Source organism: Tauraco erythrolophus, chromosome 2 (assembly GCF_009769465.1).
Source record: "Tauraco erythrolophus isolate bTauEry1 chromosome 2, bTauEry1.pri, whole genome shotgun sequence".
Taxonomy (NCBI): Eukaryota; Metazoa; Chordata; class Aves; order Musophagiformes; family Musophagidae; genus Tauraco; species Tauraco erythrolophus.
In genome coordinates this window covers 75,873,075-75,892,816 of record NC_141466.1, presented here as the reverse complement: position 1 = coordinate 75,892,816, position 19,742 = coordinate 75,873,075, and the positions used below count along the sequence as shown (strand labels likewise).

Genomic DNA, 19,742 nt, shown 5'->3' with positions numbered 1-19,742 from the left:
TTTTTTTTTTTAATTTTAGTTTTTGTTCTAGCACCTTGTGGGTTTGTACTTCGCATTTACTTCCTCAGGCTCAGTGTCATTACAGCATAAGATCTCAAACATTTGCCAGATAGGCCACTGAGGAAGGTATAGGATGACAGAAGCAGATGTGTCACAACTGGCCGGGGACCTTCAGGCAGGTGTGTAGCCATGAAACACTCAAGCAGGGCAGCTACTCTGCTGCTCTGGACTGAGTGGCCGTAACTGACACCCCTGCAGCCCCAAGGGGTGCTTTCCAGGCCCGGACCACAAGAGAACTACCATAAACATAACATAACCATGTGAGACAGAGGTGATGCTGAAGCTATAGAGGCATCTGGCTTAAGAATACAATATAGTGAAAGAAAACAGATGACTGAGGGGCAGTTGTCATCCACAGGCTAAACAGGAAACTAAGACAGGCACAGGGATGGTGACTGCACAGAGCAAGTCTTCACAGTCGTAGACAAACTCCTCTTCCATGTATGTGGAAACGTATGTTCTTTCCACTTTATGAACACAGCCCTGGCCTCTTCCTTAGCACAGTTCAAACAGAAGTGATGTATAAGGCTGAAGTTTAGCATCTTAGGAAAAAAATCATCCCACCGCAAACAAGGAGTAGGATGGACAGGAGAGATGCCAGTTTTTCCTTACTACACAGCATAGCATACATTGCAATGCAGACGGAAATTCAGCAGCTGTTAGCATGTGCTCTTTGCATCCCTACTTGGGAAACTGTAAACCAAGCACCTGCATGGCAACAAGGAGATTTAACTCAATTCTAAACAGCTGCAACATAAATAAATGAGTGGTTAAGCCTGAAAAAGTGTTGGTGCTGCTTCACAACTTGGCCAATTTCTATGAGCTGAGTAGTCCTCTCTTCTTCTGTATTGTGCTCTACAAAGCACAAGAGAAGAACTACTACCATCAGGTTAATGAAATTAAATGAGAAAAATAGTGCAAATCGTGAATAAGTGAATTGCCAGACAACATTGCTGTGCTACGGAGCTGAAGCTACCAAGTCTTAAAAGTTACAGCACAAGTGTTCTCCTTTAGCATGTACGTGGTCTTCCCGAGTCATAAAAGTCTCGTGCCTTTCAGAGGAGCGCTAGCATGACCTTGGACCACTCTGAACCATTTGTAAAACAGTTTGAAAACTCCATACAACTAACTGTTAGGGAAGGGCCACTGTTCTGCATGGCAGTCAGGGTAGGTCTCATATTCCCAGTACATGAGCTGGAAAGAGTACAGGTTCCCAGCTGGGGGAAAACAAACAAACCACCACCCCTACAAAAAAATACCAACCAACCAACCAAAACCCCAAGCCCCCACTCTGTAGGATGGCAGTAGGTTTTTTGGGAAGGCAGCATCTCTTACGTCCTAGTCTCACGATCTGTGGCCCTCACTGCAGCCCTTCTGTCTCACCCTCAGAACATCTCTCTGCCTTTTAAACACATGGAGTTGAGCTGTGCTGGCCCTTCCCTCCCTACATGAACCCCTCTGGAGGGGGCTGGTATTGTCATGTTCTGCATTCCAAAATAAAATTAAACTCTGAGGTACAGAGTCAGCATGTACCATTTTTCTCCCCCCTCCATCTACCATGTATTACACAGGTGTTCATTTTGTTCATTTAGATGAACAGGGCTGGCTGAGCTGTAGAACTCAACTACAGCTTTTAAAGTGAGGTTTACTTTAGAAGTTCTCAAATGTACCACACTTTCAGTCTAAGTGGCCCCTTATTGGACTGCTTCCAAGGACTTGCCCATCTTAACTCAGGTGACAGGTTGAATATTTTGGTTTGCTTGCAAAGAATGAGAAGAAATCTCCTGCAACCCAACTGACAGCTGTACGCTCATCCTAACATACAAATAGAAAAATAAGTATTAAGAGAACCCACTTGTTCAAAACGCTGCATCTTTTTCTTAGCTCTGACACATACGGCTTTGCTTTTGAAAGGAAAGAGGTAAATTTGAGATGGAAGTCTACAGATACTCACACTTGCACATCTTCCCTTCATTTCTGAGTTCATCACACCAGGTCCACCCAGGGGTTCAGGAGCTCTCAACAATATCTGCATCTCAGTGTCTTACTAGAGTGTCTCGTTACAAGCACTGCTGAATGTCCCTTTTCAGCCTGTCCAGCTGTCACTCACGACATAGTGGTGAATTTTAAGTATGTTAACAAGACATTCACGACAATGGCATTTATACAACTCATTTGCCTTCTACTCAGGCTGCCGGTTTTCATTACCGTTTGTCCTTTCCGTCTGCCTTACAGCATCTGAAGAGACACACGAGCAGGAATTCCACAGTCAGTTTCATACATGTACCTACTCGCTGAAGCAAGTCCAGATGTATTTGTTTCAGGAAAAAGCATGAAGTTCACCTGTAAGCAGAACTACAGCCAGCTGCTCTAAAGCAGGTTAGCAGGAAGAAGTATTTCCAAAATAACATGAGATGGACAGAAGTGATAGATGGTTTAGCTACAGTGACCACTGTTGAACAAACTCCAAAATTACGACCTAAATGGTCACTGTAGAACCATTCTCAGAGAACCGCTTCTCCATTCTACTTGTAAAATCTAAATTCTCTTTTTGATGACATCAGTTGTAAAGTCAGGGTTGCAAACAGCAAGCGACTGAGCACCAACGTAACGCGCACGCTGCCTTCTCAGAACAGCCCGACTAGAATAAACGTGGGGTGTAAACCAGGACTCAACCTACCAGTGTGGAGTTTTGGAGCTCACGGTGCGGTACAGCCAAGGAAGACAAAACGAATTCCAGAACTAATGCCAGAAAGCTTTTGTTTTCTCTCAGGCTGGCACGGACACTACACACGTGACTCTACATCGCCGCTGGCTGCACGGAACTAGTCGACACTTGCTGGATGTACGTTAATATTGCTGAGTAGATCTGTAATAGATACCGTAAGCCAGTGACAATCCTACTCCTTCCTTAAATCTCAGTTGAATCTATCAACTGTGAGTAGCGCAAGGGCTGCTGTTCTACATCTCAGTCTTCATACCGGTTCTTTATTAATGCCTTAGAAACAGTTTAAGGGTAGAATTCTCCAAGATCAGCTGGCAAAGCCATCTATACACCTATGTCTTGTTCATCCCATTTTCTAGTTCTCAGCGTCCCTTACCCACTACTCAGCAGGGTTAGTTTGGGGTTTTTTTTGGTGTAACAGCTATTTTTCAAGAGTAAACCCTCTTATGTGAGAGTTCTAGTATTAAATTTAAGTAATTTTAAAATCTTGACAATCAAAGCAGATCCCATCAGTATCTTTCACATATGAGAAAAACGGGTAATTTTTGAGCTAATTCAAGACAGAATTTGCATTTTAAAAAAAAAATTTATTTAGACATCTGTTGCTCTTAAATTACAAAAGTTAAAAAGAGCACGCAGTGCACTGGCACACTACTTATTACTTCTAAGGCTGTTTTAAGACATAAGGTGGCTTCTTCAAGACAAGACAACTCAGCATGATCCAAATTCAACTATCCATTTCTCATATTTCTCAATGTCCGCAGCAGATACAGATTTAGAAACTTTCTTCAAAGCTATTTCAAAGTCTTCCATAGTTGTTGGCATGTGCATTTCATCTCGGGAAAGATTTCTTATTTCTTCTGGTGTCAAGCCTTCAATACGCCTTCTCATAGCCATCAGCGATGCATCTCTATTAAATAAAGACGCAAAAAAAAAAAACACCCAACAGCTGTTACTCAATGCAGGATGGTGAGTTGACTTGTTTAAAAGGCTCAACGTAGCATTACAGTTAAGCTGTCACAATCAAAAAGACATAATAAAGAGTTGTAAGCTTTTACAGAAAGATCTCCAAGTGCTTGCACAACCTACAGTACCATGCTATCCATATTTCTCAAACATGGATTTATCCTCACTGGATCTCTGAGCAGCTACTATTCACAGGCTAAGCAAAAGAGGTGAAGATTAACTGGTTTATCTAATGCTGCTGCATGCCTATGACGTAGCTGCTCTTTACAGTATTTTTGAACAGGAACAAGGCAAAGTAATGGTTTCACTGCTATGTACAGGAGAAATGGCTGGAATGTTCTGCATGTTTTCTGGTCCAAATAGGAATCCCACTTCAAGGACAGAGGAGTTAACAGTATCTACCTCCAACCTATATATTCACAGCTAAAAGTTAAACCACAAAATCTGTTCTGCCCCTGGCTCCTCAAACTTCTGGCCTCAATAAGCATGAAGCATCTTTACAAGAAGTCATTTTCTTGCTGCATTAAGTTTGACTGCATTTGAATTTCCAACAGTAATATCAGTAGCAGCAGGTGGTGAGCTGTTGAGGTGATAAATGGATAACACTGAAAGACTAAAATTCCTGCTTATCCATTGTTATATAGCTTATCATAATAACAAAATGCTATTTATTTTGTGTAGAGGTAAAAAAGATGGAAGGGTAATCCTGGCGATATCACTACAGTATTATATCATATTAGTAGGTGAGAATCCAAACTGAAAAAACTTATACGTTGTCTTCTAGGAGGATTTAGAAAGATGGTTTCTGTTCTGTTAAATATGAAAGATGTTTCATATTGTTTCAGTTCCACTTCCTCCCCCAAAAATAATCAATAAAGACAGACTTCGTGGACTTACTAAATAATTGCAATTAGAATGCCTAACACAATAACTAGAATTTTAGAACAACCCCAAAAACTTGCCTTGTTGAACTCCATCTTAGTCAAGTATCACTGTGCTCTGCTCTTGTAGCATCATTTATGAAGGAACAGCCAGTGTTACACAATCGGGAGGAGGGGGCAGGGATGCAGTGAAGCATCCCAGGCATCTATTTTGCCTCCAGACAGCAGTTTTTAAAAAAAAAAACAAACAAAACACAACCTACCCTACCCCCAACACACTCACAAAATTAAAGTGCATCTGCCACCACTTTACAGAAGAAAGTAATTTTGCTGACAGTCGTTCCAACATCAGCTCTTAGTGCTTTCTCAAATGCACCTTTGGTGCCTGGAGAAGCACCAAAGCTACATTCAAAAAACAAGCAGCCACCCACTGGAACACGCAGCAGGGTCAGTTCCGTTCCAAAGGCCTTTCAACCTTCACAGTCTGCTCAAAACAACGATTCCAAGTCAGTTCATGCTCACATCTAATACGCGATTCAGATGCATTTTACATTCCTGAATGTCTTTTCAAAATAAAGCTTCGCCTTCATTTTCCATGGTTATATGCTGACTGTTACGAACTCTACTGTCATGTCTGACTGGTTTTCACTCTGGTTCAGCAAACTTTGGATTTCACCTCAAATTCTTTAAGATAGGAGAGTAATTTGAGGAAACCAGAGTTCTTGGCTCACTTTTTTTTAAGTTTTGCTTCTGTCACTAGCAAGGACTGTTAAGAGTCTACAAGTCTGAACTTTACTGTGTTTATATACTGTACGTCTGAACCATACAAAAGCACTTTCAGCCATGTGTCTTTTGTTTCGTTTGCATTGAGACAAATCACATTTAAGATCTGTTTTTCCTGACACCATTAACAAGGTGTAAACACACAGGCTAATATGACTGCTTTCTTACTAATTTCAAATCACGCACATCCAAACCCCACTTTGTCTGGATTTCTGGTTGCTGCCACCTCAAGTCATCTCTAAGGAGACTGCCACAAAAGAAAGACCGGGGTGTTTCTGTGTGGTTTTTCTTTTTGTTTGTTTGTTTGCTTTTGCTTTGTTTTTTTAATACTATTTGTACTAATGGACTTTGATTAAAAATAAAAAGCAACAGTGTGTGTGTATATATATATATATATAAAATTTATTCAAAACCATTACAAGTATTCTGACTTGCAAACAAGTGTATTGGTATCCAGTATAAAATCAATTACAAACAGCGAACACCAAACAGACCAGGGGAGACAAACTGCAGCTAAAATGCACAAAGCAACAGGCAAAAACTCCCTTTCATATAACATGAACCTATTAGCACAAACTCCTTTCAAAGCACAACTAACAGCAAGACGGAGCAAAAGAGCACCACAAATTCATCTCACAAACCCATATATAAAACAAATCTGCACAACGCTGCCTCAGAACAACTAACATATCATTCTTTTCCCAGACCCTGTCTAAGGTTTGTTCAGGAAACAGTACTGAGCCTCCAAACTCTCAGTTCAGCCTTAAGTGACCCTGCTGATAAGAGCCTTCGGTGGCAGTTTTGCATATGGGCCAGTCGCATCCATCCCTGTGGCACAGCGTATCGCCCTCTCAGTTGTGCTGATGAGCGTTTGCAGAGCTGTACTACGAATCAAGGCAGGAAATGGATCTGAGCTTAAGGAAAGTAACGAGGAGACGTTTTTAATCCAGAGCAGTTCTCTTACCCTGTTCAAAGTACAGCCCCACAACAGTTTTGTGGGCACAACTTGGAGCTCAAGCCTTACACTGTCACACATTAGTGCCACCTCCAAAGGCTGAAGGCATAGATACACGGTTACTTATTAGATGACAACAGCATCTTGAGAAGTTTCAATTCTTTGTCTCATACTGCTGATTCCGTAATTTGCCACCGCTGCAGCTGTGCCAGTGCAAATTTTTAGATGTAAACCAGCTGACTGACACTAGTCTCTTAAAAAAGTAATCCTTTTCTCCCTTCTCAATTTTTGAAATAAAAGATGACTGGAGGAAGGGTTAGAAGGTATTTTTAGTGAATTATTTCAGGAACCTAGGTTATGGAATAGGTCCACAAATAGATTGTATACCAACAGTACTGAGGAGAAGGGGAGGTGGAGGAGGTAGAAGAAAACTTAAGTCAGCCCCATCCCTAAAGCCAACGTGCTGAGTACACAGCTCTTGTACTGTCACACAGTATGGTATACCTTTTCTGTGTCACGAAGGAAGGACACTCTGTGTTTTTCCTTCAGTAATTCTGGCCTCTGCCACTACTGTCTCTTACACATGGATGTTCTGCTGAAGCAGTATAACCTCAGTGGAATGACTGCAACTCTACAAGTTGAAGTCTACCATCCTGTGGATATTCCTCACACAAAGAATTTGGTGTACATGAAAGAACATGGGATTTTACCTAAATCACAGCTTGTTTAGATTACTATGTTGCAACTGCCCTTCATCATTATTATATAGAAATATCAAATGGAAATCTAGGTAAATATTAACACAGTATTTCACCTTTTAGCCATACATAAAAGACAAGTTATAGTCTGGTTTTATCCAACAACTTCAATCATGTAGATTAGTTACTTTACAAGCAGTTTTCTCAGTTTGTAGCAGTAGCAACACAAATGATGCAATGTTAACATACCTGCATACGTTGGTGATGTCTGCACCTGAATAACCCTCCATTTTCTCAGCTATATTTGCAAGGTCAACATCATCAGCTAGTTCCAGCTCTCGGAGATTTATTCTTAGGAGTTCCTCTCTACCTTTTGCTAATCAAAGAATGGAAAATTGAGTCCATACAACTTGCTTTCTGAAGGTAAATAATGAATTGAAGAAGGATAAGAGGGAAGAATGAAAAAAAGGACACCGTACTTGCTACAAGAGTACACATTCAATGTTTAGATTTAACCTGGTCCTGAATTCATCATTATTTTGCATATGTGTATCAACTAGATTTTTAAATCAGGTGAACAAAACTGAAGGAACATTGATAAAGTTTAAATTTTAGTCTTTTTAACCACTCCTCTCACCAAGTCTTCATACCTGATGGTAAAGGAATGTAAATTCTCTTTTCTAGTCTGCGTCTTAGGGCTTCATCAATATCCCAAGGAAAATTAGTAGCAGCAAGTACCATGACCATCTTGGAAGGATCGTCGTTTTCAGCAGCCCCTCCAACACCTGCATTGGAGAAAAGAGGAAGTAAAACGTACGCATTTTGTGAAATTTCATGTATGTGTAGACAGAACAATAGAATCACTTAAGTGCAATAGACTTCAGTTTTTCACCTATATAACAGCCTGCAAGCAAAAACAGAGACTGGCTTTAATTAGAAGCAGTGGCCTACGCCACTACGCCAGATCAGGAAGTCTCTCTCTATCATGGAACAGATAGAGTTCTACATTTCTACAGCAGAGTTGTATTTCTGTCATTACAGTGTTTGAATTTTCACATCAACATCCTGTAACAGCATGTGAAGAAAAACAAAACAACCCCCCAAAACCATCACCACACCAAAAAACAGACCCCTCCTTCCCTCAACGGTACTCCCTAACAGTCACACAAAAGCAGCTTTACTCCCCTACAAAGGTTCTTCACTTCTCAATTCAGGCCCAGTGTTTCACATACACAGGTCGATTCCCAGAAACTGCCAAAGTGAATGTTTAAGTTTGGCAGGCTGAATCACAATTTCTCAGAGGCAGAGAGAACACCTCAGTCTCTCAAGTACTGTGAAACTGCTGCTATATGAAGAAGTTAATTTCATTAAACTTGCTACCCCCTGCATTTACTGTTTTTGCTTATAATCATAGGATCAGGCTACGGAATAGCCATTGTAACTAGTCTGCTTGCAAATTTGCATATAAAACACCACTTATGAACACTCAAGTGAAAGGACTTCAAACAGTTGTTACTAATAAAATCAGCTTATGTACATACTTCAGTTATGAGAAGAGCATTACAGCTCTGCTACTATTTAAAGTCAAACATAAAAGGGTATCAACATCAGAGAACCAGAAATAAATATACAAATCTTCTGACTCATGGAATGCTACCACAAACTACTCCATAGATTAGCACTTTTCAGTTGCTCCTCTCCTTCTCCATGCTCACTAAAAAGAGTATAAAAAGATGAGTCTATAGCAACTTTGCACAGTGTTACCTACTTTTAAACTTTGTTGATTTGCAAAATACTAAGCAAATAGCTGTACTGAACTCAGTGTTTTAAAAGGAAAACTCTCCTAACCACTTCTATAAAAAATTGCCTTTATTTTTTAATTGTATCTTTAGGAGAAAAAAATAAATCCCGAAGTAGTCAAGTGTAACGATTGCCTTTGAAGTTTAAATTGAACAGGTGACAGTTCTTTTGAACCACTTTTTGCTTGGTTTTGGAGAAGTGAGTGATACGCTAGGTAAAGACTGAGAGGAGCAATTAGTACTTTTTTTCTTCTGCAGTTTTGAAATCTTGTATTCTCCACTGAATCTTCGTTATTCTGAGTCAGTAATACGTCATTGCTCAGATGCTAAAAGATTGTTAAATTGGTATCTTTTTCCTTCCACACTGATAGTTGCAATAGGGCATTTGTATCTTTTTACTCCAGTTTTATGTAAGGCTTTCAAACAAATCGCTTCTTGACAATGAAGTTTTTTGATCTAATTTTTTTTTACTCCCTCAAGGTTCCTCCAGCCCCACAGTCCCCAGTGATCAGGCTATTTACCATCCATTTGAACTAGCAGTTCTGCCTTCACACGTCGGCTAGCTTCATGCTCCTCTGAAGTTCCCCTGCGACTACAGATAGAGTCTATCTCATCAATAAATATAGTTGTTGGGGCATAAAATCGAGCCTAAAGAAAGCAAAAGATAAAGCAGAAACTGAAATGACAGTCTACTCACATGAAACAGAGAGCAGCATATTCAGAGCTAAGTTATGACACATTTACCCCAATGAATCAGCTCATAAGTATCAAACAATATCTAACCTTCCCTCTCTTAACCATTGCACACAACTACAGAACAGCTGTGCATTCGATATTAACATTTGAGCAGAACAGTTTTTGGCAAACTCCTATAATTGTTAGGGCTATAAACAAATGTTTAATAAGCTATGGGCTGTTTTACATACTAGAAATAACATCCATAACCGTGAAAGTCATCACAGAATGCTTGAAAAAGAAACCAGTTAAAGCTAAGATGAACATTAAGCTAGGAACTGCATGAGCTTCAACAAGTCAAAATGCAAGGTCCTTCACCTGGGTCGGGCCAATACTAGGCACAAATACAAACTGGGCACAGAGTGGCTTGAGAGTAGCCCTGAAGAGAAGGATTTGGGGGTGTTTATAGATGAGAAGCTCAACATGAGCCGGCAGCACGCTCATGCGGCCCAGAAGGCCAACCGCATCCTGGGATGTATCAAGAGAAGCATGGTCAGCGGGTCAAGAGAGGCGATTCTACCCCTCTACTCTGCTCTTGTGAGACCTCACCTCAAATACTGCGTCCAGTTCTGGTGTCCCCACCATAAGAGAGACATAGATTTGTTGGAGCATGTTCAGAGAAGGGCCACAAAGATGATCCAGGGGCTGGAGCACCCCTGCTATGAGGACAGGTTGTGGGAGCTGGGATTGTTCAGCCTTGAAAAGAGAAGACTTCGGGGGGACCTAATAGCTGCCTTCCAATACCTGAAGGGAACTTACAGGAAGGCTGGGGAGGGACTTTTTACAAGAGTGTCCACTGATAGGACAAGGGGAAATGGGTTTAAGTTGAAGGAGAACAGATTTAGATTAGATCTTAGGAAGAAATTCTTCAGTATGAGGGTGGTAAGACTTTGGAATAAATTGCTTAGAGAGGTTGTGGATGCCCCCTCCTTGGAGGTGTTCAAGGCCAGGTTGGATGGAGCCTTGAGTAGCCTGATCTAGTTGAGAGGCATCCCTGCGCATGACAGGGAGGTTGGATTAGATGATCTCTGAGGTCCCTTCCAGCCTATGCCATTCTGTGATTCTATGATACGGAACCTGGCCAAGAAACAGGTCAACTGCAAAGTAACTCTAACCTTCCCCAAAACGAGAGGTCAAAAACAAGGATCTGTGACAATAAAAGCGACTGTCCTACAGCAGTTGAGATGCTGTCCTTTGTGTATACGCATTTTTGATTGACAGGCATGATATCAACTAATTTAATATGCCCAAACTATACTGTAAAATACCTTTTATTTCCTGACTTTTCTGACTCATTGCAGCTCTGCTGCCCCCTTCAGTACTGAGGACCTCAGCAAACACTGCAGGCAAATCCAGTAACATGAAAAACAGCTACATATTCTGAACCAACTTCACGCATCATGTGCTCTGAAGCCAGCTACCATTTGGAAGTCCACTTACTTTAAGTATGAACAAACCAAAAAACCATCTACAAAACAACACAACACACAGAGCCTAAGTAGGGTTCTCACCCAGAAAGCAATTAGATTCCACCTCTAGTTTTACATTAAAGTATGTTTTACAGCATTCATCAGCTTATAGCCAGCTACCTGTAACATAACAGGCTAACTGTGAAAACAACAACCTCATTTCTCAGTTTTTGTAAAGCTATGTAAGAATAACCAGATCTTGAATGTACATGGCCAAATCAGAAGGTCCAAAAGCATTTTAAGCTTGGAGTGTTGCTCATGTATGCTATGAGTTCTAAATCTTGGCAAGGTTTCACTATTCTAGACGTAATTCTACTTAATTATCTCGCTATTTATATTCAGAAATTTCAATCACCATTTCAAACAGCAGACGAACGAGTTTCTCAGACTCTCCTCTGTATTTTGAGGTAAGTGTGGAAGAAGAAACATTGAAAAAAGTAGTCTTGCACTCAGTGGCTACAGCTTTTGCCAGGAGAGTCTTTCCAGTACCAGGAGGACCAACCATAAGCACACCCTATTAAAGTGAAAAAGAACCACTTTTAGGGCAAGAATCAAAACACAGACAATTTCACAGTTTGTTTAATAGTGTAATATTAAAATACTAACTGTAAACTTTCCCTTGAAAAGTTATTCAAAGGTATTTAATTAATTGCTATAGCTTACTTGCAACAATATAGCTGAAGACAGTGTATTTGTCTGGCTGACGTCTTTATTTTGTTAATACTATATATCATAAGTTTTGTTACTAAAAAGCGGAAAGAATTTATATAAACTGTAAACCACCCAAAATTTCTTGTTCCACCAAGATCCAATCTCAGAATCCTACTTATCATCACAGGATCAGATTTTTTTTTCATACCTTCCATGGTCTTCTAATTCCCTTAAAAAACTCTGGCATCCACATCGGTAAAACTACAGCTTCCTTAAGCAGTTTTTTGGCTTCTACTAAATCAGCAATGTCATCCCTGACAAGAAAGAGAAAGTTGTTTGACAGATTCAGACAGGCTGCAAAACAATCAGTCCACAGCTCAAAACAACCAACAATTAAAGTTATTGTTATCTAACAGGTCTTCCATAAATCAGGAAAATCAGTTGGATTTATTTATGGTTTCGTGGCAAAAGTCTACAAAAGCTGCAGTTGGCATCCAGCTGGTAGACTCCAGCTGGATGCGAAAGCAAAGAGAGACACATTAACTATTTCACTAGAGCACCACTGTTCTTATTCACAGAAAGAATAAGGCAAGTTGGTCAAACTTATGCTAGTTACATCTGATGCTTTCTTCTTTTCCCAAGAGGTTAGCTGTCCCTGAAACTTACAATACCATCTTTCATCATGCGAGAACAATTTACTGAAGACTAGTAAATGGAGTTGAATTAAAAAGGATTTTTAGAATTCTTTTTCGGAGTTATAAATGTATGAATTCTCAGTTACTTTACAGGCTGGTCTTATTTTCTTGAGGGTTATTCTCACCAGCATGTGCCCAAGTAATGTTTTGGTTTCAAAACATATCTATATGAAAAAATAGTTTCAAATCTGAAGTTGTAATTTAAGATTCGATCTGAAAACTGAAACATATTACATACTGAACTGAAATACATGATAGTTGTATGCATACAAAGTTGCTTGTGGGATTGTTCAGTTTGGGGTTTTTTTTAAGCCTACTTCATTTGCCAGAATATTTTTGCTCATTTAATCCTCACAAAACCAGCTAAGCTTGGAAACATTTGGAACACAAAACAACCTTTGTATAAGGTTTAAATATTTAACACATTTATGAAAAAGTACTGGCACGTGGTTATATTTTATACTGGCAGTCACATCACGTCCAGCAAGATTTCAAAGGGTTCCTATGTTGACATAACTTCTTTGTTAATTGGTTTTCTATCTTGGTACGCTCCTGGGTAGTGAAACAGGTTTCTAAATGAAGAGACACAGGCGGACACTAGAATCTCATACTCTTTTGCAATGTAGCTCAAAAATTGATTTCAGGACTCTTAGAAAATTGAGAAGCTTTCTATGGTCAGGCTGGACAGGGCTTTGAGCAACCTGATTTAGGGAAAGACGTCCCTGCCCATGGCAGGGGGTTGGACTAGCTCATCTTTAAAGGTCTCTTCCAACTCAAACTATTGTATGAATCTATGGGTAGGAAAAAAGTTTCTAAAAATATTCAACTACACAAGAAGTTTAGCTGCCTATCTAATTGAAGAAAACCTGTAGGTACTTTTTATATGTAAGCATATGCTAAAATACTTAATTCTTGTCACACTATGTAAGAGGAAAAACAAACAACTCAGACTGGCAGCAGTATTCAAACTTACCATCGAATGTTGGGATTTTGAGAAATTATATCTCTTTCCAAAGCTTCTATTAAATCTTTATCGTATCCAGTACTGTCAAATTTCTTTGGTTCAGGCTCTGAAATCTCAGATGTGGATTTATTCTACGTACAAAGGATATAACAATGTAAATACACAACAATGGTGATGCTACTAATGGATTTTTATAAAAAGTTCACAATAGCATTAAATTTCTAGAAGTAGGCAGCATAAACCAGAATGAAAATTATGAAATATCCATATTCCTGCTGCACTGCAGGATCTATGTGGTTTACCCAGATTTCTCTACTGCCCTGGTCCCATTTCCTTCTCCCCAAGGTCAGCATGTTGTACTGATGCAGTTTCTTTGCTTTAGTAGGTAATAAAAGCTGCATGCACCTATCTCCGTGTAACAGTTCTCACCTCTTCTCCCGGAGAAATCAAAAACTATGAGACAGTAGCTGGGTAGGGGGAATTTTGCATGAGACTGGATCAGAAAGCGTCACACTGAACTAGAGTATCTCAAATCCTGTAAATGTCACAAATATGCCATATATATGGGACACAAAAAAAAATTAAACAAGACTTCCATATGTAGAATGAGCAAAGGTGATCTGCAGGAAGACCACAGAAGTAAAAAAAGAGCTAATTAAATGGTACAGAAGCATGGACAAGAACAGCAGAGAAGCAGCTCTGCAGCAGAGCAAAAGCAAAGAAGCTACACAGTTGAAAGGGCTCAACCAGCAGAGACCATGCAACTGAAAGGAAATAAAATGCACTAGACATACCCTCTTTTTTAATACACTTAACAGTAAGCACTGGTGATGACAGAACAACTGTAAAAAAAAGAAAAAAGACCTATCCTGTCTCTGCATGTGTATATCCTCAGTGAGAGAGGATTAATCACTCCAAAGACAATGTAATTTAGCTCCTAATAAAAGTAGTGGCTTACACAGCTAAACGATTCCACCCTTGCAGTTTATGCTGTTTCCACAGGCGATGACATCTCACCCACAACATAAGGTTGCTGAAGCTAACAAACTATTACATGGATATTTGATTTATTCAGACTCTGGAAAACTATGAATTTAGTGTCTTCGGTATTATTTCTTACTCTGGTCATCAGCTAAATTTATGGAGACCACAGCATAAGCAAAAACTAAAGCACTGATTGCAAAAAATAGATGATAGACAATTCTCTCTCATGAAGTATGTTGGGTTTTTGTTTGTTTTAAACTGAAAAGTCTGGAGGTAATACCAGATTCTCAACAAAATAAACTAAGTAAAGGTCTCCCTTCAAAATCACACAAATCTTGAAGTGCTTTGGAACAGGCGAGTCAATCTCAGCCTAAAATACATGAAAGCAACTAAAGAACCCACAAGGACATCCCATTTGAATGAGCTGCATCAGGCTCAGTTTCAGTAATTCAGTGGTATAATTTTAAATAACTATCTCCAAGTTGCAGTAAACAAGCCCACATTTACCAGATCACTTCCTCCAGATGAGGGTTTGTTGATTTTGTTGTTTTTTTTGTTTTGTTTTTAATTAATCCATAAGCAAGACTGCCTATAAAGCAAAAGACACCTTACAAGGTGAGATTCAAATCAGCACACTGACTTGAACAGAAGAAACATTTTATGGGCATCTCATTTTATAATACACTCAATATTAAGAAAACAAGACTAAGTTCCTCAACTTCATGAAGTTATTTGCAAGCTTACCTTTTCCTCTTTTCCTTTATTTTGCTGATCTTTTTTCTCCCGGCTGCGGACCGCCTTCCCTTTATCACTGGGATTTCGAGAGGATGGACGGTGAGGGCCTCTGACAGCTGCACTTAAACGATTATTGTGACCTCTGCAATCACCACACTGAGCAGACTGACGTTTCCTGGGTCCTGGCGAAGATCTAATTAGTTGTAACATATGCAAAAAGCCTCAGTTTAAAGTCACTGGTGAGTACGACATAACCCAGTCAAGTGGTTATGAACTAAAAAGCCATTTTGCTCAAGTTAAAAATCAGCATGTCAGAAACATGACAGGTCTTTTTAGATAGTCACTAAAACTCCATTTTCCTTTTGCCACAAGCTCAGGACTTATTTGCTTAAAACAAGCTCCTTGCTTTGTATATTTCATGAATAAAAGTAATCCTAGTATTATGGAGCTTAGGAAAAAAAAAAAAACAAAACACACAAAACTAACAATATATTTTCTCCTTATCACAATGGTCCTCACTCTCCTACCCCAAGAAATGTAAAGGTTTCTTGGAAATGTCAGTTTTATTTTTACTTCTTGAGAAAGAAAATGTGTATGTGAGGCCTCCAGTTGCCCGAAACTAGAGTACTTTTAGAAGTATGTATGAATGAACCAGTATCATGATTGGTATTATGGATTTCTTTTTTAAAATTCAGTTTCTTCCCCATACAAAGCCATTACACTCTCAGATATACTTTTTCCACAGGCCCTCCTAAAATTCCAGCACTAATAAGCTGTCAGTCAAGCTTAAGTTTTCAGGGATATTTCTAGAGAATAGAAAATGGAAGTTTCTGATTTGGAGAGCATTTACTTGAACTAGAAGATCTCTTTTGACATATCATTCAAGATATATCAGGATTCAGTACCTTCATAAAATGTTTTCAATTGATTAACAGTAGCAAGTTGGTCAGAGCTGCACATATTTCTTCAGGGTGAAACGCATATTAGGCAACATGAATACGCTAATGATAAGATCATAAGCGTTAAAGCTTCTTTGGTCTCCAAATGGAGTATCTACCAACCTATACTTTTATTTATCAACACCTAGTCACCTCTGAATTCCACCCTAAAGCTCAAAATAAAGGAACAGTGTGATTACATGTTTAATTTCCACCTAAATTTGTGAGTTCTGCCATCTCAGTATAAAAATGTAATGTGGTTATTCCAATTCAACATTGTCCAAGTTTTCACTGTGACTTTTTCATATTGCCACAACTCAACACTTCACCAGGTGGCAAGCTAAATGGAACAGAAACAGTTCTCTCAAGTTTTTCCCTTTTTAGAAACATGAGTTTGTGAATCTCTTCTCTAGAAAGCTTCAAAACATCAGGAAAGTTTGACCTCCCAGACTCTATTCTTTCAGAAGGTTTGAATGAAATTGGCTAGCAGTATTCCAAAGTTATTTAAGGAGATTAACAGAAACAGTGTGATCACACAATACCCATTTCTTTCAGAAAGCAGGCTTAAAATAAATCAGTTTTTAAAAAAGTGTAAAAATGTACCCATAAAGACTGAAGTTATGTTTACGAGAAACAGCTTGTAAGTTCAAAGCCTCAAAGAACAGTTCGACAGTACAGCTAAGCTGATCTAATAGTAATTTTCTGTCAAAACGTACAGTTCCATGCCTGCTTTGCACGCGCTCCTGTTCTCTCCTACCACTGGCATGTGTTAGAACCTCCAATTAACCAGTTCAGACAGTTGATTTCAGGAAAACAAAACAAAAAAGCGCCAAACAAAAACACACTCACTGCACAAAACAGTGTCTTTTTTGACAGTTTAGCATCCTGAACAGCTAATCAATGCCAACAAAGATAAAAGTGGAAAAAAATCTCAGGCAACTGTGGAAGGTAGGAGTATCCTTCCAGCAGCAGCTACATTGTCAAACCACACCACAAGGCCTTGATTTCACAGACTCAGTATAGTTCAAAAACTACTTCTGCAATACACAGGCTTGCCTGGAGCTGCTTGTTCCCACCTCTTCCCTTGAGCTTATGCTAGCCTAAGTGATCAGTTCATGAAGGAGATCAGGGAACCACCGTGCTACACAAAAGGAACTGAGCTTGGACACTTCTAGATTCCACTCTGATAATACGTCTTCATCCTTTTCATAACAGCTACACACAGAATGGCGGCAAGCTGCTGCTGTAAGTGTCACACATCTAAGTTCTAGAACAAAAATTACCCAGGACAGGAACAGGCTGAAGTCAAAGCACACTTTGCCCTGATAAATGTTAATTTAGGTCTTTAGGTTTCCTCTTACCTACGTTCAGCAGGTACTGGCAAAGACCAGACTTCTGCATCATGAGCTGGTAATTCTTGTTGTGAAGCTTTCAATGGAGTACTGTCTAGTTTAAAACTCTCTAGTGTTTTCATTATATCTTTCACATGCTTAGCTTCCACACTTATCTCCTGCCAAACCTGAGTTAAAAAAAAAAAAAGTAGATTAAGCACATTGCAAATAAGTTTGTAACAGTTCTCTGTTCAAGTCCATGTAATGCCTGGATGGATTCCACAAGGATTCACAAGCTGCCTGATTCTACTTCAACAGACAAGAATAACGCACATCAGATATCAAGAAGGGTTTTCTGTCTTCATTACATTTAAAGAATAAACAAACAGATTTTAGATTTAACACCAAAGAGACTTTTGAAAAATTTTGCATATTAAACAAATATGCAAAAGAGAGCAACCTAATAGACTGAAGGTCAATGAAAACAAATGATGGCCTGTGTTAAGGACAAATTAATACTGCAGCCACAACCCACTTTCTATTAAGGATTTAAGTCACACTACTAAACACTGAAAGGGAAATAATACTGCTTGAAATTATACCAGCCTAAAAAAACTTCAGCATAACAAGGGTACTCATCAGCAAGAAGCTGACAAGCCAAACAGTGCACTCACTCCCCAAGGCTGTGTTCCATTGCCTGTTTTGTCATGCAAGAAATCATAAAGAATTAAAGTCTATACAATAACAAAAAAGCCTATATAGAACAGCACTACAGTTTATCAGAGAATTATGCATGTATTTTTATACTTTTGTTTACCACAAGATAGGCAAATTTTGCTACTTTAACACTTTCCCCTCAAAATGTCCCAGAAAAGTACTATTTACCTGTTGCCATTTCTGTTGCAGATACGTATCTCTGACAGAGTAGAGGTACTTATTCATTTGGTCAAGAACTCCCTGGTAGTAGACCATCGCAGAGTCGTAATTTCCCAGTAAGGCATATTCACGGGCCAGCTTTACATTCTCACTGATCATAACAAGGCTCATGTTCAACATGAAGCTGAAAAAAATAGGAAATATTAAGAAAAAAAAAAAAAACCACATCCCAGGACCAGAACAAATTTTCGCAACTATTTTCATATGTTCATTACCTCATTTATCCTATCAAAATATCTAAGCTGGAAATATACGAGTTAGAAAAAGGTCCTAGAATGACTGTCATCCACATAAATAAAAATGTTTCTCGATTACTAGAAATGAAGCTCTTCACTTCATAGAATTGTTTAACACAATGATGATTCTGTTGAAAAGCACATACAAGATACGCAGGTTTAAATGCACCGTTGCAAGCCACAATTGCACACTCTCCTTCCCGCTTTATTCTATTGTAACATAAATTGATATTTTACTGTCAGCATTACAACATCATCTATACTATAATGGCCTGTGGTTTAAAAAAAAAAAAAACAACACAATAAACCAAAGCTCTTCTTCCAGATGCATTAGGTTTTGTTATTTTTTTTGCCTTAACATTCCATGCATGTAATTTTAAAAGTTGATTTTGCCTTGTGGAAAACACTTATTTTTCCGTTTGATTTTACCATTTTTCAGTTTTATTTAACATTTATTCAATACAAATATCCACCTTTGATCCCCAGCTTGCACCTTCCTACCACCTTCATTTTTACACTGAAAGAGAGACTCTTGAAAAACATTGAGACTGCCAAGTTATCACTGAAAGGTAAGGAAAGGCCACAATTAAACAGTGTGCAGCTACCCACTTTATTTAACAAATTGTTCAAACTATGCTACTTTTCCCCACCAGTGATTTTTTTTTTTTTTTTTGGAGCAAACATTATGGACTGTGACCACTTCTACTTTGTAGCATTAGCAGAATCTGCACTTTCAGACTAGAATAGCACAGAACCATTATTTATACAAATACAGTAATAAGTAGAAGTGGTAGACTTATTTGTTATGGTACAGCCACTGTCCATATAGAACATCCTATGTTCTTATCCAGTACTTATCTACATCCCATCCCCTTCTTCTCTAAGATACCTGCTTTGTCTCCACTTTTCCTTTCTCTTGCACACCAAGAATTTCCCCACTCTTCTCCCGATTTCCTAGAGCCAAGCACAGAAAACATTAAAATAAGCAAATAAACAAGGCTGCAAGAGAGTCACCTTGCTCTCATTTCGGTACTTGTATCCAGTACCAATAAGAAGAAACCGCAGACAAGCGATCACGGCTAAGCCCTGGGATGAAGCATACTTGATACAGATCAACTATTTAAAGAATGTAAGAGGTACTAAACTCACATGCACAATAAATAGACTTAAGACTGAACACATTTCAAGACCAGTTCACGGT

The 19,742-nt window shown here is 39.0% G+C and overlaps 1 protein-coding gene across 2 annotated transcripts; it reads right to left on the bottom strand.

Annotated features, from left to right (window-relative positions):
- Window positions 1–3,296: 3,296 nt before the first annotated feature.
- Window positions 3,297–19,480, bottom strand: KATNA1 (katanin catalytic subunit A1). 2 transcript variants are annotated; one of them, XM_086625514.1, is made up of 11 exons: window positions 19,431–19,480; window positions 18,255–18,429; window positions 17,400–17,557; window positions 15,110–15,293; window positions 13,391–13,512; window positions 11,931–12,036; window positions 11,427–11,585; window positions 9,389–9,515; window positions 7,719–7,853; window positions 7,318–7,444; window positions 3,299–3,695 (listed from the first exon to the last, which is right to left on the bottom strand). In XM_086625514.1, exons 2-11 carry the CDS (start codon window positions 18,423–18,425, stop codon window positions 3,497–3,499), a joined length of 1,488 nt encoding a protein of 495 aa, XP_086481640.1. In that variant the 5' UTR covers window positions 18,426–18,429; window positions 19,431–19,480; the 3' UTR covers window positions 3,299–3,496. The 2 variants fall into 2 exon arrangements, with proteins under 2 accessions (XP_086481648.1, XP_086481640.1); XM_086625522.1 differs by lacking the exons at window positions 18,255–18,429; window positions 19,431–19,480 and having other exon boundaries at window positions 3,297–3,695; window positions 15,110–15,282; window positions 17,400–17,489.
- Between the last annotated feature and the right edge of the window lie 262 nt (window positions 19,481–19,742).